This window comes from Brassica napus, chromosome C9 (assembly GCF_020379485.1).
Source record: "Brassica napus cultivar Da-Ae chromosome C9, Da-Ae, whole genome shotgun sequence".
Taxonomy (NCBI): Eukaryota; Viridiplantae; Streptophyta; class Magnoliopsida; order Brassicales; family Brassicaceae; genus Brassica; species Brassica napus.
In genome coordinates, this window is record NC_063452.1 from 49,548,077 (window position 1) to 49,574,399 (window position 26,323).

Here is a 26,323-nt window from a genome sequence, read left to right on the forward strand (position 1 = left end):
TAAATCAATTCTGAGTAGTGTGATCCAATAAACTTTTTGATATTTGCCGGTTCTTGACTTAAAATACACCAAACCGGACCAATTTGAACCGATTTCAGTGCGGTTTTTATTTGTATATCAAAATTGAAAACCGAAAAATCGGAAACTTGAATTAATCGAACCGAATACACAGACTTAGCATTGATGAAGAATATATCCTCAAGTCTAAAGGATAAGGCAAAACTCAAGATCAGTGTAACTACAACGTTAGTCAAGTCAAGACAGTAGGAAGAGTAAGGCAAAACTCAAGATCAGTGTAACTACAACGTTAGTCAAGTCAAGACAGTAGGAAGAGTAGGAGGAGAGACAAGCTCAGAAACAAAATAGGAATGTGAGGAGATGAATGAGAAGTGTCGAGCTGAATCCAGAACCTGCATTTATCCTCAGAAGGATCAACGGTAGTGATCAAACCAAGTCCACCAAAGTCACAGCTTTCTGCCTTGTGATCACTTTGCTGATACAAGCTATTGAACGCGTACGACACGTTTCTCGGCCATCCGATGCTCGAACACGACCCACCAGGGAGTATTGACGTGCAGTCCGAGACAGAACACGCCTCTGACGCTTTTGCTGAGGCATTTGACAAGTCCTTGTTATTGTTCACAACACACCACTTAGGAGGAAGGTACTGAACGTTCTGCGCGTTCACCAGTTTCTTTGCGTTGTGGTTGAAGCTGAAACTGTATTTGGCTTGACCATCGAACGTGAACACTCCCCAGTGCCGCTCAAAGTTCCCAGAAGATACGTTTCTCTCATCTTCGTCCAAGAGGTTTTCAATGTAGGTTTCCACCGGAGGGCGCGCCAGAGAGCCAGTCTTTTTCTCCAAGTGACCCATCAATCCTTTCAAGAAGGCCTCAGCAGTCGTTGACGTGGCGTTTGCTGCTCCATCAGTAGGCCAACCGATCCTCGACACGACGATATCCACATCCGGAAACCCAATACTGGACAACGCAGAGAGAAGCGTGTTGTAGCTAAGGTCAAAGCTGTTTCTGTATGCTTTACGTCCGTCTTTGTGAGCTTTAGCTGTTTCTTTGAAGAGGCTAAAGTCGAGGGATATGTTCTTGTTCTGGCGGAAGCTTATAAACGGAGAGATCGTCACAAAAAAGGGAGAGTGATGCCTAGTGAGAAAGGAGAGGAGTTCGATCATCGTCTTGTTGAGGTCAGCTCTAAAGTGTCCAGAGGAAGGTCGACCGGATTCAGAAAGAAAGGAGTCGAAGCTGGAAGGGACAACGACCTTCACTGCACTTGCCAAGCTTGCCTTAGCTAAAGCGTTTTGGATATTCATCGCTGCTCCAATGACAAAAGGCCTATACTGATTGCCATAGCTCTGGAGAAACGGCTCGTCTCCAACTGCCACGTACCTGCAAACCGATCCAAGTTGCTAAATTCATAACCATTATTCAAAGATAAGTCCAATAAATAACTCTATAAATCAAGAAACTGGTCTAAAAAAGGAAACTTTCAGCTCGGAATCTAGTTATAAGGGAAAGTGGAAGAGAAGGGGGAAGAAGGTTACTCGATTCGAACTCTGTTTCCGCCGTCGAAGTAACGAGTGACATTGTCATGGACCCAACTCTCTGCTACCTTTCTAGACGCATTCAAGCTCTTAATCATGGAATTAGGGATTCCTACGGTGACGCCAATGTTTGAACCCGAGAGAGCTCGGAGAACCTTTGGGTCGGCATCGAAGAGCTTCACTTTCGCAATGCCGTTGGATTTCAGAAGCTCTACGACCTTTGAAGGCGGAAGAGGGTGCGAAGCTTCCGTCCCCCAGTTCACGCCGATGGCTACGGCGGAGAATTTCGTGATGCTTATCTCCGCCGTGACGAGGAGGAGGAGGAGGAGGAGATACAGCCGACGATTCATTAATTCAGTGAAGCTCCTCGATTAACGGACGATACTGTCAGGCCAAGAAAGACATTCCATGTTTAAAAACAAAAAGAACTGCGTGCCGTTTTATGACTTACCAAAACACCATGAGGTTTAAAACTTGGGCTTTAAATTATATTATTGGGCTTTAAATTTTATCAGCAGCACCGATAATCAATCTCGCGAAAGTCCTTGTGCCACGTGGCATTACATTCTCGATTTTCTATACATACAGACAAAAGAGAGAGAGAGTCCGAAAGAGTTACTTTACTGTCTGAAACTGAAACGCTCTAACTCTCTAAGCAAAAATCATCGATGTCGACGGAACGAGAAGTAGTCTGTGTCACCGGCGCCAGTGGCTGCATCGGGTCTTGGCTCGTCCATCTGCTTCTCCTCCGCGGCTACTCCGTTCACGCCACCGTGAAAAACCTCCGTAATCTTTATCCAATTCACCTCGTCAATCACGCCTCCCGGTAACAGTATCTTCCTACTAACCGCCATTGAATTTTTTGCTGCAGAGGATGAGAAAGAGACCAAACATCTGGAAGCTCTCGAAGGAGCAGCCACGCGCCTCCATCTATTCGAGATGGATTTACTGAAGTACGACACCGTTTCCGCCGCCGTCAACGGATGTGCCGGCGTTTTCCACCTCGCATCACCCTGTATTGTCGACGCAGTCCAAGATCCACAGGTTTAACACCCAATCCCAAAAATCTTACCTTTAAATGGACCAATGATGATTAGTTCACTTGAGTGTATGCATGTACTTTTCACAGAAGCAACTACTTGATCCAGCGGTTAAGGGGACCTTAAATGTACTGACGGCGGCGAAAGAAGCCGGCGTGAAGAGGGTTGTGGTGACGTCTTCCGTATCGGCGATAACTCCAAGCCCTAACTGGCCAGCTGATAAGATCAAGAACGAGGAGTGTTGGGCTGATGAAGACTTCTGCAAGCAAAATGGAGTATGTTACTTTCTCTAGTTAACATCTTTTCTTGATTATATATATGAATTTGATTCTTTTGCTGTTTGGTAGTTGTGGTATCCACTTTCTAAGACGCTTGCTGAGAAGGCGGCTTGGGAGTTTGCCGAGGAGAAGGGATTGGATGTGGTTGTGGTGAATCCAGGAACCGTCATGGGTCCTGTCATTCCTCCATCCATCAACGCTAGCTTACTCATGCTTCAACGCCTCCTTGAGGGTATATTCTATTTTGTTTTATTCACATATTTGAAATTGGTCTATGTGACTAAGCCTCTTTTTGAATGATGTATTCCACAGGGTGTACAGAGACATACGAGAACTTCTTCATGGGTTCGGTGCATTTCAAGGATGTGGCATTAGCTCATATACTTGTCTATGAGAACCCATCTGCTAAAGGAAGACACTTGTGCGTTGAGGCCATCTCTCACTACGGTGATTTCGTAGCCAAAGTAGCTGAACTCTATCCTAATTACAGTGTCCCCAAGTAAGAATGTCACAAACTCTCTTTTAAGCCAAAGTATATATATAACTCTCAATAACTTGCATTGGGAAATATGTGTTAGGTTGCCGAGAGAGACTCAACCGGGTTTACTCCGAGCCAATAACGCAGCAAAGAAGCTGATGGAATTGGGGTTAGAGTTCAGTTCCACGGAGGTTATCATCAAGGATGGTGTGGAGAGTCTTAAAAGCAAAGGATTTATCTCTTAAACTCATTTGCTTAATCTAGCAGTGAGCAAATTAGGGTGGCAGCAGAATCATATCATGTTATCAAGACTTTGTAATTTGAATAAGCTGCACTTTGTTGTAATATAGAAGATCCAACTATTATTTATTCCCTGTGAATGAATCAGCTCTGAGATTCTTATTATCAAACATACAATTAAGTTTGGACCTCTTAGTTGACGGTTTTAAGTAACTTCTATTATAAATTTCGTGTTGCTCTCTAAACAAATTGTCGATATGTCCGAGTGGTTAAGGAGATTGACTCGAAATCAATTGGGCTTTGCCCGCGCAGGTTCGAATCCTGCTGTCGACGTTTCTTTTTTTTTTAATTTGCTATTTCCTCATGTTTCCAAAATATATGCCTTACTTCATGTCCGTAACGGACATCACCTCCTACACTAGTGATGAGTAGTGACAAGTCTAAACGGTTTCATTTACCATTTTCTTCTATTTCCAAAATAAGATTATGTAGTTTTTAATTGTATCATAATTTTAAACAACTACTAACTATGATCATTTTCAAAATTCTTTTTCTTTGAAGATAATGGGGGAAATGTTAACATGCATGAGCATGATCAGTATTTTAGTCTGCCATCTTACTAATCTGCGGAGTTCCAAAGCACTAGCCATGGATCTGAAGATCATGTAATAATCGCTACTATCTATATATTTACTTAGCTAACTTTTGTGTGCTAAGAAAATGCTTTGAGTTTGAGATTTATGAAATGATTAAGAGTTGTAGGTTGGCCACTAGTCCTTATCAAATGTTTAATTATAGACCACCCACTATTTTTTATAAATACATTTTTGCCATTTATAAGATAAATGGATCTTGAGCTTGTACCATAATTCCTCTTTTCTTTTTTTGAAAAAAACCATAATTCCTCTTTTCCCTATCATGTTTATATTAACGAGTACATAACGTGTATACAGGATAACTAAACATAATACGAACCATATTATAATAATCTACGATCGTCTTTTTTCCATTTATAATTGCATTTCACAACTCAAATATACGAATACGCAAATTATAAAATTTAAAAAGCAAAGAACACTATAATTAGATTTAGCAACGGGCATTTCTACTATACCATAGTTGCAGAAACGACCAAAGCAGCAACACCACTTCCACGGCCACCTCCTCCATCATCGGCGTTTAGAGTTGCCTTGGCTGCACGAGGCCGTTTCCATTTTTTCTTGCCGTGGGGAATCCCTCGAGCCCTAGCCTGAGCTTCACGCACTTCCTTCAGATAGATCCTAACCGCCTTAGCAGCGAAAGGGTTTGACTCGGGAGCACCGCCGCCGATATCCTCGAACGCAGCCCTTTGGCGGCCGACGAGAGAGTCGAGGCTTCCCCAAGCCTGCCTGAGAGGGCAAGTGCACTGAGACGGTGGGTTCGGCTCTCCGAAGAAAGGACAAGACGCGACGTGGACTTTGGTCTTACCAAACTGGTCGAGGTACTTGAGGAACTCGATGACGTGTGCGCCACTGCAACGACACTGGCATAGAGGTGGCTCGCTGTTCTTTAGATACTTAAGGAATGTGTCCCAGTCTCGTCTCTTCTGTGCCTCGTAGCGGCTTGGCGATGAGGTGGAACTCGTTACTGTTGCCACTGCCTTCTTCGCTGTGGAGGTTTCTCAATCCATCTGTGATTTGGATATTAGGGTTCTTGATTGTGTTTGTGAATCTTTGAGGGTCTAAGATGAAGAGGGGATGAAAAAGATGTAAACTTTTTCCTAAGGATATGCTTTTACTCACTCTGTTTTTATACAATCTCATGGAAGGATCTAGATGAGAACAAGTAAACCTTATCTACATCGTTAGCTGTCATGGTGAGTCATCGGCTAAAGCTTGGAGAGGATCAAAATCTGCTTTTTCTCGGGAGAGCGTCTTCACCACCGTACGTACCATCTTTGCTCTGTTTCTGCTGCTTCAGAGAGCCGTTGTGTTTTGGCTGTATCTGAGGTGTTGGGCTTTGGTGAATATCAGCGGCGAGGCCCAGTGGAGTATTGGGCTGAGTATTTATTTTATGACTAGGTATGAGATTTTATTTTTATTTTATGACTATTTGGGTACAAGGATCCTTCCATGATATTGTATAAAAACAGAGTGATACTATTAAAAAACATTGTAATAATCTTGAGAAACAGTGAAGCAGCAATTGAAACTTACCTGAAATCAAGCACAGATGAGCTGCCTTTCTGAGAATCACCGCTTTCATACTCAGGAATCGAATCCAACGCACTCGTTCTACTGTGCTTCTTCCTGAAACCAAGCTGAAGCGTCTTGGTTAAAATAATAGAATAATAGGATAATTGACTAGAACCATACAAATCTTTTTATTATTACTGTCTTTTTTTTTATACCAAACGTGCTTTTTTGTATGTTATGAAAAAAACGTATTTACAAGAATGCCATTACTTTTTAGTGCCACATAAGCAAAAACCCGGCGCCATGTATGAATTCGGTTCCGTGTTTTCATTAAGTCAGCCGTAAATCGCTATATACATCGTTACAGCTGAGTTATTGCTACGTTGCGGCTGAATTAAACAACACGACTGACTTAAGAGAAAACAACTGACTTAAGAACATAAGTCAGCTGTTAGTTGCGGCTGATTTACAGAAATCTGGCTGATTTATTGGATAACGACTGACTTACGTACACGCGTTACGGCTGACTTATACATCAGTTGTTTGATTTCTGGAAAATTCGGCTGAGTTATAATTAAGACATGGTTGAGTTATGTTTCCACGGCTGAGTTAATGAACATCGACTGGCTGAGTTATTGAATTTACGACTGACTTATGGGATGTTGTTACGGCTGAGTTATATTAATCAGCCATAAATGGATGGATTAACAGTAAACTCAGCTTATTTACGACTGACTTATTAGCGAAAGATTAATTACTAAAATAGCATTCGTTTGACGGCTGATTTATTTGACGATACGGCTGACTTATGATTTTGCATCCTAATTACGGCTGATTTATTAGCAAAAGATTAATTACTGAAATAGTATCCACGTTTCGGCTGACTTACATTGTACATGAGAGCTGATTTATTTAGGCTGAGTTATATATTCGTTTGGCGGTTGACTAACCGATTTTCCATGTCATCCGCCATGTCATCAACTCGGATTTGCCATGTCATCACTAGTCTAATGTTACAACAGTAAAATAATGGTATATGTTATCTTTATTCTTCACCTTTTTTATCTATCTTTTTTATCTTATTCTTCATCTTTCTCTGAGATCTTATGGATCTGGTAATTATTGTTTCCGCAACTAGGTCTATAAACATAGATTTAAAAAAATTGAAAATCTGAGACAGATCTAGTGCAGTCGTCGTCGTTTTTGATGATGATCGGTTAAAGAGAAGCTTCCTCTCCTCCAGTGTCATGTATGGCGGTCCGATATCATGCAAGAATGCGTTCGACATCTTGCAAGAATGCTCTCTCTCTCTCATTGGATTCGTCGTCTTGCAGAAGAAGAAAGACTCAAAGAGAGAGAGATGAAGAAGCTAAGTCCTGTAAATTGTAAGAAAAAGAGAGAGTTAAACAAAAAAGTAAGAAAATGAGAGAAGACGAAGAAGATGATGAATTTGAAAGCTGATTTTATATGTTTGATGATTCAGATGGTGTGTCATCTGAATATGATAACTTTAGTTCATAAAGTGAGTCTCCAACACATACGTTATGGCTGAGTTTATAATTTTTTATAACTTTATAGTTCTATAGTTTAGGGTTTGAAGTTCAAATTTACGAAAATATTAAAGTTTTAATATTGTGTTCAAAAGATAAACTTTATAATTTTATAACTTTATAGTTCTATAGTTTAGGGTTTGAGGTTCAAATTTAAGAAAAGATTAAAGTTTTATTGTGTTCAGAGTTGAAGGAATAATTTTGTTCCCGCCCAAAATATTTTGTTCCCGCCCAAAATATGAAACGTCGCGAAACAATTACACTCGATGGCTGAGTTATATGAACTGTACGGCTGGCTTATACTATTCAGATACGTTACGACTGAGTTATGCATACGTTACGGCTGAGTTATAATCAAATTACATCTGACTTATGCTTCCGTTACGGATGAGTTTATAATTTTTATAACCTTATAGTTCTATAGTTTAGGGATTCAGATTCAAATTTAAGAAAAGATTAAAGTTTTAGTATTGTGCTCAGAGTTGAAGGAATGAGTTTGTTCCCGCCCAAAATACGAAACGCCGCGAAACAAATTACACTCGATGACTGAGTTATAGGAACGTAACAGCTGACTTATACCATTCAAAAGACAAATCAGTCGCATAAACAACATAGATCTAAAAACTCAAAAATCTGAGACAGATCTATAGCAGTGGTTGTCGTCTTCGATCATGGTCGGTTAGAGAAGAAGCTTCTCTCTTCCAGTGTCATGTATGGTGATCCGACATCCTGCTGCTTCCTCTCTCATCGGATTCGTCATTTTGTACAAGAAGAAAGAGTTAAAGAGAGAGAGATGATGAGGCTAAGTTCCGTCAATTGTAAGAAAATGAAGGCTATAGTTTAGTGATTGTAAGAGAACATATATAAGTGAACATATATTAACTGAATTTGAGTTTTAGGGTATATTTGTATAAATGATTGTAAGAGAACATATATAAGTGAACATATATTAACTGAATTTGAGTTTAGGGTATATTTGTATAAGTGATTGTAAGAGAACATATATCTCAAGATCAAATTAAAGTCTCAACTTGAAAATTCAAGAAACTATACACATTCAGTTGATTTATATTCACATGATATTGATAAGATGATCTTCAATATAACTTTTTAAAGTACTTGAATTCTGTTTTTCGATTTTAGGGTATGTTTGGGATATGGCTGAGTTATCTAAACGACACAGCTGAGTTATATAAATTATACGGCTGAGTTATCTAAACGACACAGCTGAGTTATATAAACGATACGACGATTTGGGATAAGACGCTTACGATTTGGGATAAGACGCTTGCGGAGACGATTTCAGAGTTGAAGGAATGATTTTGTTCCCGCCCAAAATATGAAACGTCGCGAAAAAATTACAGTTGACAGCTGACTTATAGGGCTGACTTATAGGAACGTTACAGTTGACTTATACCATTCAGATACATTACGGTTGAATTATGCATACTTTACATCTGAGTTATGCATACGTTACGGCTGAGTTTAATTCTAAACCAACCCTAATCTAAAACCTAGAAACAAAAAAGCTTGCAGCCGTCGTCAATAAAATCTAAACCTAACTAAATCACCGTGTGTTTCTTCCACATCACGAGGCCGCAAGGTCATTATTGTCTTCTTCCTTCGCCGTCGCAGTCTCGTTACCACGAGAGCTCCGACGTCTTCAAGTCATACAACAGTTTTGTTACCTCCTCCACCACCAAGCTCCTCTGCCTTGTCCACCTTCCAGTAACAAGAACAAATTCAAAACACAGAGAAAGAGCGAGAGAGATTGAAAGAGAGAGAGGTGACCAGTGTGGTGACAAGCAGTGGTGGTGGCGACTACGGTGAAGACAGAGATCGGCGAAGATGGATCTGAGAAACGGAAACAAGGATGACGTCGGCGAGTATATATGGCGACGACGACGAGCTCAATATCCGTGAAGACGGTGAAGACCAGTTTTCTTCGACACTTTTTCTTCTTCTCCAACAATCTTCTTTTCTTCTTTGACGTTTCTTCTTCTCTCACTTGTAATATTTACAAACCAAATATACTAAGGCATAAAAAATGAATGATGATGTATAAATCTCTCTTGTTTACAAGACAGAAAGTGAGAGAGATGAAGAAGATCTGGGATTGTGAAGAACTCCCGACGGAAAGAAAAGATGAGAAGGAGACGTCAAGTAGAAGAGAGAAAGTGAAGAAAAAAAAAGCATTTTAGACCATTAGATCAAAACTAATCAATGGTCAAGAATTATAATCCTTGTACTAAAAAAACTAACCAATGAGAAAGAAGTTAGAAGATAACCACAAGATGGATTTATAGCCCTTAGATTAAAACAAACAATGGTTAATGTTTTAATTTTGATGGTTAAATTTATATTTTATATTAAACTGTATTTTTGATAAAGTTTTAAATTTTAAAACTTGGATTTTATTATGTTGATTTTTTGATGCGTGGTTTAAATATGGAGAATTGCCACTAATACGACTTTTCTAATACTACTTTTCAACTTTACACTAACCAACTTTACCATTAAAATTTTAATGGGTAAAGTACCATTATACCCTTATCTAATCAAACATAAACATATGTCTTCTCCAACAAGAATTTTCAAAATTCTCAAATTGATCGACGACTCCAGCGAGAGATTCGACGATTCCGACGAGATTCGACGACTCCGGCGATTTCCCCTGCGAGATTTGATGATTCCGGCGATGTTTACGAGATTTGACGAAGACTACAAGCTCAAACGAACAGAACAATCTCTTTTCACGAACGCATAACAAAGATCAGAGGATAATAGATAGTGATTTTCATCTCATTTCTGTAATTTTTGCTTGGTTTCTCAAAATCGATCGGTTTCTGGGAATGAGAGGAAGTTTTTCTCATGAAGTTTTTAAATCTCAGATTTATAAAACCTTATAAATTTTTATCGATGAGGAACATAGTGTTATGTATTTTTCTTTTTGATATATCTCGTTGATCATTCCTTCTCTAATCCCCATGTTTTTATAATCAGGTTATGATGATCGAAATATGTTCTATATGTGGAGAATGGAAACTAATAAATGAAATTCACTAGTATTTCATAGTGGATGATCAATGAGGATCATCTCTTAGTATGATTCATGAAGATATCAGCTACAATGATTTGATTGTGGCTGTTTTAGGAGATTTTGGAATTGATGGCAACATAAACAGTGTAAATCTTAGCTATGCCTCACCTTCAAAATTAAACTTTGGTACAAAAGAGCTTCTTCCAGCATTTATTAGGAATGATCGTCAAGTAACATCTTTTTTGAACAAACTTAAAGAGAATGGAGACCTTCATCTATGTGTAACCATTAAGGTAACTGCATGAAACTCTTTTGCTAACTTGTTTGTTTATTAGAGTTATCAGTTATTTTATAAGGTAGTATGTAGTACTAATGATTTGCTCATTGCTGGAGGAAGTATGTCATAGCAGTATCTATTACAACTTTTACATTTATAAGACCTTATAATAATAATTGTGCATTTTGGAGGATCATTACCACATATATTTTAACTATTAGCTTTTATGTTTTTTTAAAATGTTTCAGAGAAGAACTCAATTATCACCAATGATTGTGTCAAATATGATCCAGTCACGGGGTGAAGTTTTGATTAATCATGATTTGCCTATTGCTGAAAATAGTAATCCGCTTGAGGTATTTATTACAACTCTTATATTTATAAGGCTTTGTAAAAACATTATAAATGATTCTATATTTAGCTTTATCTTTTTATGTTTCAGAGGGAAACACAAATATCACCAATGATTGTGTCAAATATGGTTCAGACACAGGATGAAGTGTTAATTACTAACTAAATCTCGATTCCGCGCAACCGCGCGGATTTTTGTTTTCATTTATTTTTATATAAATATTTTGTTTTCAATTCTAAATTGGTATATATTATAATATATATGTGTCTATCAATTTTTAAAACATAATAAGTTTACTGTATATTTTTTTCATTGAATAGATTGTTTCAAACTTTCACATGTAATTGTATCTTCTTCTATATATATTTTTTTCGGATTATTATTTCATTATCAAAATCGTAACTATATATATAAAGATTAGTAAAATATTATTTTATTGTCATATTCAAAAATATTGTAACATTTCACAAATTTGAAAAGTTTTTAAAAAATTAAACTTTTCGCTTCATCGATTTATATTATCGAGTAAATAATTAAACATTTAGTTTTTGTTTAATTTTTAAAATAAACTATATAGTTTAAAATTTGTTTTCATTGGTTTAGGGTAGTAAAAATTAATCATTGTTAGATAATATAATTTTTGTTATTAAAAAAAAGTATTTATAATTTTAAAAGTTAACATCGACAAATATTTAAATATTTAGCATATAGATGTATAGTATTACAACATTAAATTATATCTATTTAATTTATACTATCTATAAATCCAATGAATCATCTATTGTTTAAATCCAATTATTGATAGCCCAATAAAAATTTCTGATAGACCCAAAATTTAAATGATAAGATTATATTAAATGTAACATGACTTTCTAGGAATAGGTCCATTAGGTCTATTTTAAAAAAAAATCACACATGAATCAAGGTTGTGACTTCTGTTTTAATATATAAGATGATTTGCCTATTGCTGGTAGTACAAATTTCTGTCAGGTATTTATGACACCTTTAATGTTTATAACAACCTTATAAAATACAAGGTATAAGATTCATTACTAGCTTTATGTTTTTATGTTTCAGAGAGGAACACAAAAATCACCATTGATTATGTCAAACATGATTCAGACACAAGATGAAATTTCCATTACTCATGATTCGCCTATTGCTGGAAGTAGTAATGTATTTGAGGTACTTTTCAAAACTCTTACCTTAACATTCATAATTATAAGGTTCTATAAATTGTTTTAGAAATTAGACTTTATGGAGTTCTACAATAATATCGTTACTTTTGGAAGTATTGGCTCTTATTGAGCTATTGTTGGTTGTGACGTACTTATTAAAACTTTGTAAATATGGATTTTATTTTATAATGTCTTATAAAGGTAATATATACATGTTTAATTTTCTAGAGAGGAACAAAAACACACCCGGAGACTGAATGAAACAACATTCAGAGAGTTGACGAAGTCTCTGGTATACAACATACTCGTATTAGAGACAGTCTTATTTCTCCTTCAAGTGGTCTTGTTAGCAATAAGGTACATATAAATTTTTTTCTTTCTTAAATATAAATATATAAGAATTTAATCAATGTCATATAATGAGTTATAAATTCTATTTTTAATGTACATGTTTCATGTTTTTATCTTAGAGATGATTGGACTCGATGGGACTTGTTGTATATGGGTCTGGAAAGTCAAAATTGACATCTTTTTCTAGTAGACGTGGTAGAGAAAGCATGGGAGAAGATTCACATTCCCATTCAGATATCTTGTCTCCAATTTGTTTAACAAATCAATGTGATGATGATGAGGATTTGTTATGCCGGAAGTTTTTCAAGGATAAAAAAGAAATGAGCACAAAGTTGAGGTTGCATGCAGTTAGTAAAAGCTTTGAGTTCCACACAGAATATTCAGACAAAACACGTTATATTCTTAGATGCGTGGATGAAAAATGCAGTTTGAGTTTTCGTGCAAAATCAGTTAAAGGATCTCAGAGTTTTTTTTCGCCATTATGTATCTAAACATACTTGTGACACTTCTCTGAGAAGTGTTAGTCATCGGCAAGCTACTGCGAAACTGTTTGGAACTATGGTCATCAATCATTATGAAGGAGGAAAGATTGGGCTGAAACCTAAACAGATCATGGAAAAAGCTAGAAAAGATCATGGTGTTGTGATTTCATATTCAAAGGCTTGGAGGTCTCAAGAGCACGGCCAAGATATAGCTAGGGGTACTCCTGATGATAGTTATGAAGCTTTGCCCAGCTGGTTTCACATGATAAAAGAAAAGAATCCAGGTTCTGTGACTTTTATCGAAGTTGATTCTGTTGGGAAATTCAAATACGCACTTTTGTCGCTTGGTCCATCTATCAGAGGGTTTAAGTTGATGAGGAAGGTACTTTCTGTTGATGGTGCCCATCTGAAAGCAAAGTATAAAAGGACTCTATTTGCTGCCACAGCACAAGATGGTAATTTTCACTTGTATCCTATAGTTTTTTGCTATAGTTGATTATGATAATGATGCCTCATGGAATTGGTTTATGAAATGTCTGAAAACCATCATTCCTGATGAAGAGGATTTGGTTTTTGTCTCTGATCGTGCAACCTCTATTGAAAACGCTCTCTTACAACATTATCCGCTTGCTCACCATGGAATCTTCGTCTTTCACTTTGAAAAGAATGTCCTGGACAATTTCAAAAGTTCAACACTTATCCCTTTGGTTGTTGAAGCTACTTATGCCTACACCAAGGATGATTTTGATTGCTATTTTCATGAGATTGAGGCGTCCGACATTGTATTAGCAGATTATCTTCGTAAAGCATACTTCAGGAAGTGGTCCCGAGCTTATTCTCCTACTAATCGCTTCAACATCATGACGTCAAACATGGCCGAATCTATAAATTCTTTGCTGAAAGTGAGTCGTGAGTATCCAATAGTCTGTCTTTTTGACAATGTTAGGATGATAATGACTAGGTGGTTCACTGAACGACGTGAGCAAGGAGTTCGTCACATCCACCCTGTCACTCTCGATGTGGGGAACAAGATGAAGGAGCTATATGATTTTACGTCTCGCTTTCTTGAAGTTTCCAAAATCAATGATTCAGAGTTTGAGGTTAAGGGAGATACAAGAGATCAAGTGGCGAATTTTCAAACAAGGCATTGTTCATGCTTTGTGCTTGATGTTGAGAAGTTTCCTTGTGCTCATGCAATTGCCGCTGCAAAGGCTGGAAATAAGCATGAAAATGATTATGATGATGAGTTTTTCTCCAATGAAAGGTGCGTTCTCTCAATCATTGTGGTAATAGATTACCACGTTTATATATGTTTATATAATTGATCGAATTTATAAGGTTTTATAAACATTATTCTACAACACTTCTTTTTCATTTTTCTTTCTTGGATGTACCTTTATCTAATTCTCTTAATTTTCTTATTAGGTTTACACTAGCATATTCAGAGAGTGTATATCATGTTGGTGATAAAGCATATTGGGATATTTGAAGAACCCTAAGATAGGGAGGATCACTTTAGCTGGGTGTTGGATATGATCCGAGAAGGCAAACGGCACTTCTGGAACTGAGATGGATTGAAAGGATCGTCAAGAGATGCGGAATGACTCTTGATATACCCACGATCTAAGGCTAACCACCAAAGAAAGAATGAATGTGTTGGCTAACCACCAAACAACACACAAAGATGAATTGGCTTACCACCAAATCAACAAGCCGGTTCACACCAATGAACTAGCTAAAGAACTCTCTCTCTCTCTCACTCAGAGAAGAAACAAAATAAACAACCAAAACTGAACTGATTTTATTGATGAAATGGACTACATATTTATAGTGTTTTGTAGATCTAGGAATTAAATGAAAAAGTAGATCTAGATCTAGATCTAGTCTTTAATACGAAAATAAAGAGATAAGACTAGACAAGGTGACTGTTCGGCTTCTGTCCAGATTCGTTGTATCCTGAAGCATGAACTGCGGTAAGAAGAACGACGGATGTGGGACTGTCCGTATGAACCACCATGTCCAGATCATGAACCATATTGGACCAAGTGTGTCCTATGTCTTCATATAGGTGAAGGATCCTTGCCTTAGTGAGATTTGGCTGATCAAAGTGCATGAACTGATCAAAAGGGTCGATCAGTCCATCAGTACGGTCGCCGGTATGTGCAGTATGAGGCAATCGAGCCAAAAGAGAGAAGTCTCGATCATTTTGTGAAACCTCATGATCCAAGTCAAGCCTGGCATGATCTTTCTCAAGTCTGGCATGATCTTTCTCAAGTCTGGCATGATCCAAGTCAAGTCTGGTACGGTGAAAAACATGAACCTCAGTTGAAATGTTCAGAACGTCCTAAACTCCATGCTGAGCTGGTTCCATGTAATGATCCGTGGACTGCGGCACATCATTCCCTTCCTCTTCAAAAAGATTTGTCCTCAAATCTGAAACATTAAAAGGAAAAGGATTATAAGCAAAAGAACCATAATCACAACGTTGCTCACCTTGAGTTCGGTCCGGTTTGTGAATGGAAGAAGATCCTTCTTTATGACCACATTTTTGCTCTCCACCTGACCCTTCCTTCGGTTCATGTGCATAGTCATCAAAAATTGGTAAAGGGTCTTCCTTTTCTGGCTCGGTTTCAATTTTCTCCAAAGTCACCAACGATTTCTGTTTTTGGCACTTGTTGGGATAATGACCGACCCTATGGCATTTGAAGCACCTGGTAGAAAGAGCCTTGCTTGTGGTTTCCACACCCTTGCTTTTATCAGAAGACAACACATTAGTTTTCAAAACAGAATTTGAAGGAGAAGAAGAATTACTTTGTTGTTTTGGTGCAGAAGAAGTGTTGGTGTTTCCCTTCTTTTTGAGTTACCGGACAACATGAATCGCCTTATGCAACATCTTTTCCAAGCTGGAATAAGTCTGAAGCTCGTTCTGATCAGACACATCACGGTTGCTTCTCTTGGCTTTGGTGAAGGGACAATCACCACTCCTGATCCACTTCTCATCATCATCGACTTGTTTTGTCTCTTCCTTTGGTTTATTTGTTTCTGCACAAAATCAAACCCATTAGAAGCAAACTGTTTCTTATTTCCAAAAATCATTTTCTCTTTTTCTAACACGGTTTTAAAAGGAAAGTAAACGTCTTGTTTTAGTTTTGATTTCTTGAGAAGTCCAAACATCCTAAAAACACTTAACAAAAGAGTTAGCAAATAAAAATCCTCACACTCTCAAAGTGTTTAGCTCACGATTTTTAGGTGATCACTCAGAGTTCTTTCTACTGGTTCAAAGGATGATAGGCAGTCAAAATTCAGCAATCAAAACCCAAAACAAACTTTTGTGGGAAAAATAAAAGAGAAAGAAAGATGAAGAGAATTTTGATATGGATCTGCCGTAACTGTCCTAAGGCTGGGTTTCTCTTCAGCCAGCAGGGTTTCTCTTCCACCACTCCCCCTGGATTTCTCTTCAGAAGTGATTGAAGCCAAAACTTTTACACTTTTTTTTTTTATAGATTTTTTTTTCTCTTTTTTTTTCCTTTTTAATAACTGGCGATCACAAGGGAGTAAAGGAACAGCCCGGATCCAACAAGAAATAAGAAAATAAAATCGTGGAGAGATGAGAAGATGAAATGATGAATTGAAAACAAACCAGCCAAAGTGGCTCTGATACCAACTGAAGAACCCTAAGATAGAGAAGATCACTTTAGCTGGGTGTTGGATATGATCCGAGAAGGCAAACGGCACTTCTGGAACTGAGATGGATTGAAAGGATCGTCAAGAGATGCGGAATGACTCTTGATATACCCACGATCTAAGGCTAACCACCAAAGAAAGAATGAATGTGTTGGCTAACCACCAAACAACACACAAAGATGAATTGGCTGACCACCAAATCAACAAGCCGGTTCACACCAATGAACTAGCTAAAGAACTCTCTCTCTCACTCAGAGAAGAAACAAAATAAACAACCAAAACTGAACTGATTTTATTGATGAAATGGACTACATATTTATAGTGTTTTGTAGATCTAGGAATTAAATGAAAAAGTAGATCTAGATCTAGATCTAGTCTTTAATACGGAAATAAAGAGATAAGACTAGACAAGGTGACTGTTCGGCTTCTGTCCAGATTCGTTGTATCCTGAAGCATGAACCGCGGTAAGGAGAACGACAGATGTGGGACTGTCCGTATGAACCACCATGTCCAGATCATGAACCATAATTGACCAAGTGTGTCCTATGTCTTCAGATAGGTGAAGGATCTTTGCCTTAGTGAGATTTGGCTGATCAAAGTGCATGAACTGATCAAAAGGGTCGATCAGTCCATCAGTACGGTCGCCGGTACGTGCAGTATGAGGCAATCGAGCCAAAAGAGAGAAGTCTCGATCATTTTGTGAAACCTCATGATCCAAGTCAAGTCTGGCATGATCTTTCTCAAGTCTGGCATGATCCAAGTCAAGTCTGGTACGGTGAAAAACATGAATCTCGGTTGAAATGTTCAGAACGTCCTGAACTCCATCCTGAGCTGGTTCCATGTAATGATCCGTGGACTGCGGCACATCAATATTCCTCCCCATGTAGCTTCGTTTGTTTGTCGTCCTCCATCTACACGCTTTCCTAGTGGCAGGAGGAAAAAAAAGAGGATACCAAGTTCATGGTAGTATGGAAAATATCGGCTCATATCCAAACCATCACCCAAGTCTTTGAAATGTAGCAGATGTAGACAGAAATGACACAACAAAGGTAGTTTTGTAGTGCATATTTGATAACAGAGTAGTATAAAAACTTGTGTGCAATTGATTATTTTATATGATGTTATAAGAGAGAATTGGAATCGCATAGCTTTTGGGGAACCATTTATTATTACATTTATCATTTTATAATGCTTTATAAAGTTTACAGGTGTCTAATAGAAGTTATGTTACTTATTATACGAAAGGTGTGGTTACATTAACCACCCTTTATAAAACATTAGGATTCAGATTAATTGCAGAAATTATATGTTCTTTTGATATCTTAGCTTACCTGCATGAACATAAATAAAATATGTTTCCTTATCAAAGGATTAAAGTACAAACCAAAAAATATTTTCCTCATCATGGAGGATTAAGGTACAACCCAAAAGATGTTCCTCATTGAAGACATCAACAAAAGATAACACTAAAACTGAAAAAGTTTCATTGATATTAGTTAAAAGTACTAAAAAACTGAAAGAGCTTCATTTCTTCAAATTCACCATGCTTCTAATCGGCTTTTTTCAGATCTTCCAATACACGTCATATCACATCACCAGCTGAATCTTCGTGTTTCTTTTGTCTTTTTGATTTGGAGGTGTCAACGTTAGGTTCCTTTATAAGCATAACAATTAAGAAAATCAGAAATGATAAATGGATGTAGTCAATGAAATTTGAAAGAATATTTTATAAACTATTATACAAAAAGATATTTACCTTATTTCCTCTTCCATGTTTCTTTGTAAACTTCAAGGGCTTTTTAGATGCATCCTCATTGACTTCTCCATCCTTCAATTTTGATGACACAATAAGTAAAGTTACATAGAGTATATTAAACATTTAAAAAGTCAATCAGTTTATAAAGACTTATAAATCAGCTTACTTCATTGGTTTTTGGATTTTCACTTTCTTTAGCATCGACTTCTGCATCATCTTCTACTTGTTGTTGTACTTCACGTGGGAGGTGTTATACCTTTCTTCATTCCCTAATATTACAAGACAAAAAAATAAATTAGCCATTTCGAATTCAATAACAGCCTTATAAATCAGAAATGATAATTGAATGTAGTCTATGAAATTTGAAAGAATATTTTATAAACCATTATACACGGAGGTATTTACCTTATTTCTTCTTCCACGTTTTTTTAACCTTCACGATCTTTTTAGATGCATCCTTATTTACTTCTCCATCCTTCAATTTTGATGACACAATAAGAAAAGTTACATAAAGTATATTTAACATTTAACAAGGTTATCAGTTTATAAAGACTTGTAAATCAGCTTACTTCATTGGTTTCTGAATTTTCACTCTCTTTAGCACCGATTTCTGCATCATCTTCTACTTGTTGTTGTACTTCATGTGGAGGTTTTACACTTTTCTTCTTTTCCTAATATTACAAGACAAAAAAATAACTTAGCAATTTCGAATTAAATAACAGTCTTTGTAAATCAGAAATGATAATTGAATGTAGTCTATGAAATTTGAAAGAACATTTTAGGGGTTTTTGCCAAAACTAACCCACAACTTGATTTTAACCCCAAACCTATACCCAAACTTGAATCAAATGCAAAACTAACCTAAAAGCCTAGTGAAATTACAGCTCAGCCCCTTGTGACCAAACAAAAAAACAGAAGCCATTTTTACGAATATAGCCCTAGTAAATCGTCTGAGTCATCTGAGATGTTGGAAGTCGTCTGGACGACTGAAGTGTAAGTCGTCTGGTACCGGTTTATTTTAAAAATAATTTATAAATCTTGTAAAAAAATATTTTGATGTGTGAAAAATAAAAATCAAGTAATTATAAACAGTTTTAAGTGATATAAATTAAGATATGATAAAATTGATTTGTTTTGAAGATAGATGAGTGGAAATAGTGAATCATGAAATACTTTGGTTTAGGAGTTTGGAAAACATATGTTGTAGTATTGTATGTATTGTTAGGGTTAGATTTTGGAAAACTAAAATGTTTTTTTCAAAAATTAGTTTTCACCTATATGTGTTTATTTATGTGTATAGTAAACATTTTTCAAGTTTGATTTGATTTTATGAAGTCTTTAATTAGATAATTAAGTTTAGGGGTTATGTTTAGGGTGTGGACGACTTATATTTCAGTCGTCTGTTGAATAATTTACTCGGACGACGTATATTTCAGTCGTCCACATCGTACCGAACCTTTAATTTTACCAATGTACGTTTTAAACTAACCGGATCATTTTACTCGGACGACTTACATTTCAGTCGTCTGGTGAAGAAATTAAAACAGACGACTTACATGTAAGTCGTCCAAATATTTCCGCCTAAAATTTTTTTAAAAAATTATTTTCCCGCTTAAATAATTTAAACCAGACGACTTATTTGTAAGTCGTCTGGAAAGTCTTCTATTTTAGTTTCCCGCTAAAAATATTTAATTTCCCGCTAAAAATATTAAACTCTTCTGGATGACTTACATGTAAGTCGTCTGTTTTAATTTCTTCACCAGACGACTGAAATGTAAGTCGTCCAGGAAGTCGTCTGAGTCAAAAATATTTAACCTAATTGGATTTTTTGTCTCCCTATATAAAGAAAAATTTACACATTCTCTCTCCTCCTCTCTAATGGCTGCAACAAAAATGTAATGTTCATCATTCTAAAACTCTCCAACCTCTCTCTAATCTCTTTGACTTGAAAACACCAAACTTTATATGAATTTTTCAGTTTTGTCTCATGTATTTCTTACTAATCTATCTCTTTTGCAGGTTTTTAATCAAATGGTACTCATCTTCCACTAATTTAAAGGTAAATCTATTAATTTTATATATGTATTTTTGTGTGTTCTATAAATGTAGATTTATCTAATCTTCCACTCATTTTCTCTATTTTTAAGTCATTTGAACGTTTTTGGATATGCAGGTTTTTCAGATCTGGATTTGATATGCAGGTTTTTCATATCTGGAAGACTTCTTGGACGACTTACCTGTTAGTCGTCTGGAAGTCGTCTGGACTTCCAGGAAGTCGTCTGGACTTCCAGGAAGTCGTCTGGACTTCATGGAAGTCTTCTGACGAAGTCTCCCTTTCATAATAGATCTGAGCGTTTTGGTAAGTTCTTGTGTCTGATTTTTCTTCATTTGGTAACTTCTTGTTGTGTAAAGTTCTTACTTTTTTCCCAAACTAAAACTCTCCAAACCCACTCTAATCTCTTTGACTTGAAAACACCAAACTTTATATGAATTTTCCAGTTTTGTCTCATGTCTTTCTTACTAATCTATCTTTTTTGCAGGTTTTTAATTAGATGGTACTCATCTTCCACTAATTTAAAGGTAGATTTATTATTTTTAGATATTTATTTTTGTGTGTTCTGTAAAGGTAGATTTATCTAATCTTTCACTCATTTTTTCTGTTTTTAAGCCATTTGAACGTTTTTGGATATGCAGGTTTTTCAGATCTGGATTTAATATGCAGATTTTTCAGATCTGGAAGACTTCTGGGACGACTTACCTGTTAGTCGTCTGGAAGTCGTCTGGAAGTCGTCTGGACTTCTTGGAAGTCTTCTGACAAAGTCGTCTGGACTTCCTGTAAAGTCGTCTGGACTTCCTGTAAAGTCGTCTGGAAGTCGTCTGAACTTCCTAAAAGTCTTCTGACAAAGTCGTCTGAACTTCCTGGAAGTCGTCTGGACTTCTTAGAAGTCGTCTGGACTTCTTAAAAGTCGTGTGGTCTTGTCTACTCAAGTGGAATCCAAGCTTGTCTTTGTAGAGGAATGATCTATAATAGTTTTGTTTGTGGTCTGTTTTGTGAATTGCATGTCTACTCTTTTAGTTGTGAATTTTTTGTAAAATCAGTAATAATGTTTTCCAAGATGTATTAAATGTGCTAACAATGTGTTTACACATTTACAAATCAATGAAATAATAGACTTCAGTAGCCTTTTTCTTATCTTTGGATCTCTCATATGCAATAATAAACTCCAATGGCTTTTTTCTCATCTTAATAAACAAGAATGTTGGTAGCTTTATATTGATACAACATTTTAAGAAGCATTTTAACCCTTCTTCCAACTCATAACAATAGTCATCATTATTGTCTATAACAATAATACTTAAGAGATGGAAACAAACAATAGTAACTAGTCAAAGCATATCATATTTTATTATAAGTTTGCGTTGAAAAACTTAGTCAAATTTAGCAAAACTAAGGGAGAGAACATATTTTGTAAATATGAGTTTTACATATCTTGAAGTTACTTATCACTCTTAAAAATACAAGTTATTCAAAAACTAACGTAGAAGACTTAAAAACTAGCGGAGAAGACGCGGACGACTTCAATATAAGTTGTCCAGACGACTAAACTATACGTCGTCTGGTCAACGCAGAGGTTATTTTTGCAATTGACTTTGAAATCTGTTATTTCGGACGACTGAAAAATAAGTCGTCTACTATTGTTTGGCTAAAAAAAAACTCCAAAAAAGCTAGACGACTTACATTTCAGTCGTCATAGGTTAGTTTTGCATTTGACTGGATTATTTCAGAAGTTTGACTTTTCTGGACGACTTACATTTCAGTCGTCTAGTGAAAATTAAAATAATAATATTTTTTTTAAAGTAGACGACTTACAGTTAAGTCGTCATAGGTTAGTTTTGCAATTGAAAAAAAAAACTTCAAGATTTAATTATATACAGACGACTTATAATTCAGTCGTCCACGAGACGACTGAAATGTAAGTCGTCCAGGATTTACGAGGTTTGACCAGAATCTCGGAAAAAAATCCTGGACGACTTACAAGTAAGTCGTCTCGTGGACGACTGAATTATAAGTCGTCTGTGTATAATTAAATTTTGAAGTTTTTTTTTTCAATTGCAAAACTAACCTATGACGACTTAACTGTAAGTCGTCTACTTTAAAAAAAATATTATTATTTTAATTTTCGCCAGACGACTGAAATGTAAGTCGTCTGGGGAAGTCAAACTTCTGAAATTATCCAGTCAAATGCAAAACTAACCTATGACGACTGAAATGTAAGTCGTCTAGGTTCTTTGGAAATTTTTTTGAAACCAAACAAAAACAGACGACTTAACTTTCAGTCGTCTCAGGTTACAGATTTCAAAGTCAATTGCAAAAATAACCTCTGCGTTGACCAGACGACTTCCAGGTAAGTTGTCTACAGCCAGACGACTCCCCAAGTAAGTCGTCTGACGAACAGATCTGGAAAAAAACTCGATGTCATACCTTAAATTGGTGAGATAAGTTCCTTAGCATACATAAGGCTTCTCCAAGCACACAGAATCACAAACGAAAGTAACCCACCCAGAATCGTTAGCTTCTATGACTCTATGAACCATAAAAAATTTAGAATCAAAATCTTGGGTTTTTTTAGCTCATTGTGGAGAGAAAGTGAGAGATATGTTGTGTTTAGTTCACAAGAATGGAAAAACAAGAAGGGTAAATCGATTTTGGGAGCATTAAGAGCTTCAAATTGGTTGTTCATGGTGGTTGTGGTATTGATGACAATGGCAATCTTGTAATTACTTGAAGATAATGAGGGTGAGAGAGTAAAAATGTCATTTTCGAAAAAAAAAGAAAAAAAAAATTGATGGCATTTTCGTAAATTATATGAACTTGTGGGGTGAATAGGGCAAAACCAATTTTCAAAAAAAAAGGAGGTTAGTTTTGTGTTTGACTTTAAGTTATAGGTCAATTCTGCAAAAAGCCCAACATTTTATAAACCATTATACACGGAGAGATTTACCTTATTTCCTCTTCCACGTTTCTTTATAACCTTCACGGGATTTTTAGATGCATCCTCATTTACTTCTCCATCCTTCAATTTTGATGACACAATAAAAGAGTTACATAGAGTATATTAAATATGTAAAAAGGTTATCAGTTTATAAAGACTTATAAATCAGCTTACTTCATTGGTTTCTGAATTTTCATTTCCTTTAGCACCGTCGTCCACATCTGCATTGACCTCTGTGTCATCTTCTTCTTGTTGTTTCTCTTCGTCTTGTGTCTGTCCCTATTTCAATAAAAGTATTATATTTTTATAATGATTTATAAATTTAAAACGATTGTTCAGTTGATAAAGATTTATAAATCAGCTTACTTTATTTGTTTCTGAATTTTCATTCCCTTTAGCACTGTCGTCCACATCCACTTCTGTATCATCTTCTTCTTGGTGTTCCTCTTCTTCTTGTGGCTGTTCCTATTTAAAAAAAAAAGATTATATATTTGTAATGATTTATAATTCTAAAACGGTTGTTCAGTTTATAAAGGGTTATAAATAAGCTTACTTCATTGACTTTTGATGTGTCACTTTTTTTAGCCCCGTATTCGACTTCTGTATCATCTTCTTCTTGATGGTCTACTTCACGTGGAGGTCTTACACCATTCTTCTTTCCCTAATATTACAAGACAAAAAAAATAGCTTAGCAATCTCGAATTTAATAACAGCCTTATAAAATATCAAAAACACAATAACCTTAGCGATTTTCTGTCTTTTGGCATCTATATAATTTTGTAAAACTTCTATGTCACCAAATTCATAATCGGCATTCTGTCCATTTACCTGTAAAATTATATGTCAATACAAATACATTGTATTAAGAATATGGAGACGTTATAGATAAGTATATGAATCTTTCTTTTCATTTACAACACGAAACAAATATAGAAAATAGTTTACCTTCAATGTTTCTCTACGAATGTTCAAAAGACCTTAAAGGTACTTCACTTTTTCTTCAAGAGACACTACCTTCTTAGTGAGTAATTCAATCTTTTCTTGATCAGTTGCATCAATCCCAGGAGCAGAATTATTTTCGTCCACTTCAGCTTCAGCAACGGCAATGTCGACACTTCCATTAAGCCAATCTTGTCTGTTCAAACGATATCCTCTTTTGACAAGATCGACAACTCTTCCAAATTCACTGTCAACATATTCAACCAAGTCGCTATGCAATTCGGGATCTCCAAGGATACATTTGACATCAACCTGACAAGTGTTTGCATATGATCAAACAATCGATAAAAGAAGAATGCAAAGATTAAAACAGTTTTATAAAACATTATAAAAGGTTACCTTCTCCATTTTGTCGAATTTGTTAACCTCTTCAATAGTAAGCGAGTTGGTTTCTATCCAATTCAAGCACAAGGGAAACTGAATTTCATCATCCCTAATACCAAAGAACGTGCCTAGTTGATTCACAGAAGATAACGCCCATAACTGAAGTGGATATATAAAGCCACAAATCGCATATTGATCTTTATTCGTCAACTTTGTATAGGTAAAGCTCTCCACTTCTTTTCGTAAATAATCAAAGGCCAAATTCCCTCAGGGATACTTGCAAAACTCTTTGAAATTTCTAGCTCTAAGCAGACGCTCTTCTGGTATACTTGTCACTGGATTGCTTGCCATTAATATCCCTTCCACAAGGATTGTAGCTCCCAACCTTAATATATGATCAGCAGTAAGCTCTGTACTCTTTTTCACAAGTAGATTAAGCAAGGTGTTTAAAGTTTGATTCTTCTTCATCCATGGGTCTTTCTTCTTGTTTTTTCTTGCTGAAGTCTCCACTTCCTCTTCATCTTTGTCAACAACACAAGGCAGACCCGTTTCCAAGTGGAATTCTCTTAGAGAAAATCTCATTAGTTGTTCTCCAAAAGAAAACCACAAACCCTTCTTGCCTATATCAATTCTCCTTAAAGAGTAAGTGATGAATCAAATGCCTTGAAAACACCATATGCTTCTGCCTCCTTCCCATCTTAATTACCGGAGCCAAAAATGAATCTTCAAGCTTCTTGAATTCTCTGCCCAAAACGTTTTCAACTGAACCAACCAACTTCAGGTTGGAGCGCTTGTTAATTCTATCCAATACGCCTCCATTTGTACCAGGTTCGGAGATTCTTTTTGGCAAAGCAAACTTATCATCAGATTTACTCATCGTTTCACCTGAAACAATTCAAAATGGTAATGTCAAAGATATGTTTTATAATGACTTATAAAAGTTTTGTTTATCAACACTTGTAAATCATAATAGATCAATCTAAAATTGATGAACCACATCAATAACGAAAGAACTAGCAATGAAATATATCGCAAATGACAAAAAAAAACCCTAATCTACTCTATTCCAAGTTACGACATACTAAACCTAAAGGCCACAACCTCAAACAAAATTAGTCAAATATTACACTAATATCAATTACACATGTATTATAGGCAGAGCGAGAAGAAGAATCGCCAAGAAGAACCAATAACATTACCGGCGTTAAGAGAAATCGATGGTAATTGTAAACCACCAGTGAAAAGTAGGTTTTTGTAATCAAAGAAATGGAGAACGGCGGAATATAAAAACAGATCAAAAGATGCGGTTGTGGATTTGTATAGGAAGAGACGCGAACGGAGGAAGACGATGAAAGGTCCCGTCTTTTTACCCTTAATTGTGACGGTTTTATCTCTAAGGACCAATTTCAATTATCAATGTTTAAGGCTCAGGTATATATATGGTTTAATGCTTAGAAAACAATACTATGGTTTTATAAACTATTATAGATTTACAAGCTCTTGTAAACTATTTATATGCTCTTATAAATTATTTATTGGCTTTTATAAATTATTATATATAGATTCATAAG

The 26,323-nt window shown here is 36.1% G+C and overlaps 3 protein-coding genes, 1 non-coding gene and 1 pseudogene across 4 annotated transcripts; 3 read left to right on the top strand and 2 right to left on the bottom strand.

The window, feature by feature from the left end:
• Positions 1-200: 200 nt before the first annotated feature.
• LOC106376292 (glucan endo-1,3-beta-glucosidase 9) lies at positions 201-2,057 on the bottom strand. The gene is made up of 2 exons (XM_013816361.3): positions 1,556-2,057; positions 201-1,400 (listed from the first exon to the last, which is right to left on the bottom strand). Exons 1-2 carry the CDS (start codon positions 1,903-1,905, stop codon positions 317-319), a joined length of 1,434 nt encoding a protein of 477 aa, XP_013671815.1. The 5' UTR covers positions 1,906-2,057; the 3' UTR covers positions 201-316.
• A 56-nt stretch (positions 2,058-2,113) lies between these two features.
• Positions 2,114-3,720, top strand: LOC106373298 (cinnamoyl-CoA reductase 1). The gene is made up of 6 exons (XM_013813492.3): positions 2,114-2,341; positions 2,427-2,599; positions 2,685-2,870; positions 2,943-3,105; positions 3,186-3,372; positions 3,452-3,720. Exons 1-6 carry the CDS (start codon positions 2,224-2,226, stop codon positions 3,594-3,596), a joined length of 972 nt encoding a protein of 323 aa, XP_013668946.2. The 5' UTR covers positions 2,114-2,223; the 3' UTR covers positions 3,597-3,720.
• Positions 3,721-3,842: 122 nt separating this feature from the next.
• TRNAS-CGA lies at positions 3,843-3,924 on the top strand. Its single transcript has one exon. It is a non-coding gene; the product is annotated as a tRNA-Ser (tRNA).
• A 626-nt stretch (positions 3,925-4,550) lies between these two features.
• LOC106374546 lies at positions 4,551-5,260 on the bottom strand (annotated as a pseudogene).
• Positions 5,261-13,071: 7,811 nt separating this feature from the next.
• On the top strand, positions 13,072-14,484 carry LOC106373299. The gene is made up of 3 exons (XM_013813493.1): positions 13,072-13,377; positions 13,475-14,259; positions 14,421-14,484. The coding sequence occupies exons 1-3, from the start codon at positions 13,072-13,074 to the stop codon at positions 14,482-14,484; spliced, it is 1,155 nt and encodes a 384-aa protein (XP_013668947.1).
• Positions 14,485-26,323: the final 11,839 nt, after the last annotated feature.

Coding starts and splice junctions, on each gene's coding strand:
- LOC106376292 (XM_013816361.3), bottom strand. CDS start 1,905: ATGAATCGTCGGCTGTATCTCCTCCTCCTCCTCCTCCTCGTCACGGCG. Junction 1,401..1,555: donor GGAAACAGAGTTCGAATCGA/GTAACCTTCTTC, acceptor ATCGGTTTGCAG/GTACGTGGCAGTTGGAGACG.
- LOC106373298 (XM_013813492.3), top strand. CDS start 2,224: ATGTCGACGGAACGAGAAGTAGTCTGTGTCACCGGCGCCAGTGGCTGC. Junction 2,342..2,426: donor CGCCACCGTGAAAAACCTCC/GTAATCTTTATC, acceptor TTTTTGCTGCAG/AGGATGAGAAAGAGACCAAA. Junction 3,373..3,451: donor CCTAATTACAGTGTCCCCAA/GTAAGAATGTCA, acceptor AATATGTGTTAG/GTTGCCGAGAGAGACTCAAC.
- LOC106373299 (XM_013813493.1), top strand. CDS start 13,072: ATGGTCATCAATCATTATGAAGGAGGAAAGATTGGGCTGAAACCTAAA. Junction 13,378..13,474: donor GGTTTAAGTTGATGAGGAAG/GTACTTTCTGTT, acceptor TGTATCCTATAG/TTTTTTGCTATAGTTGATTA. Junction 14,260..14,420: donor GAGTTTTTCTCCAATGAAAG/GTGCGTTCTCTC, acceptor TTTTCTTATTAG/GTTTACACTAGCATATTCAG.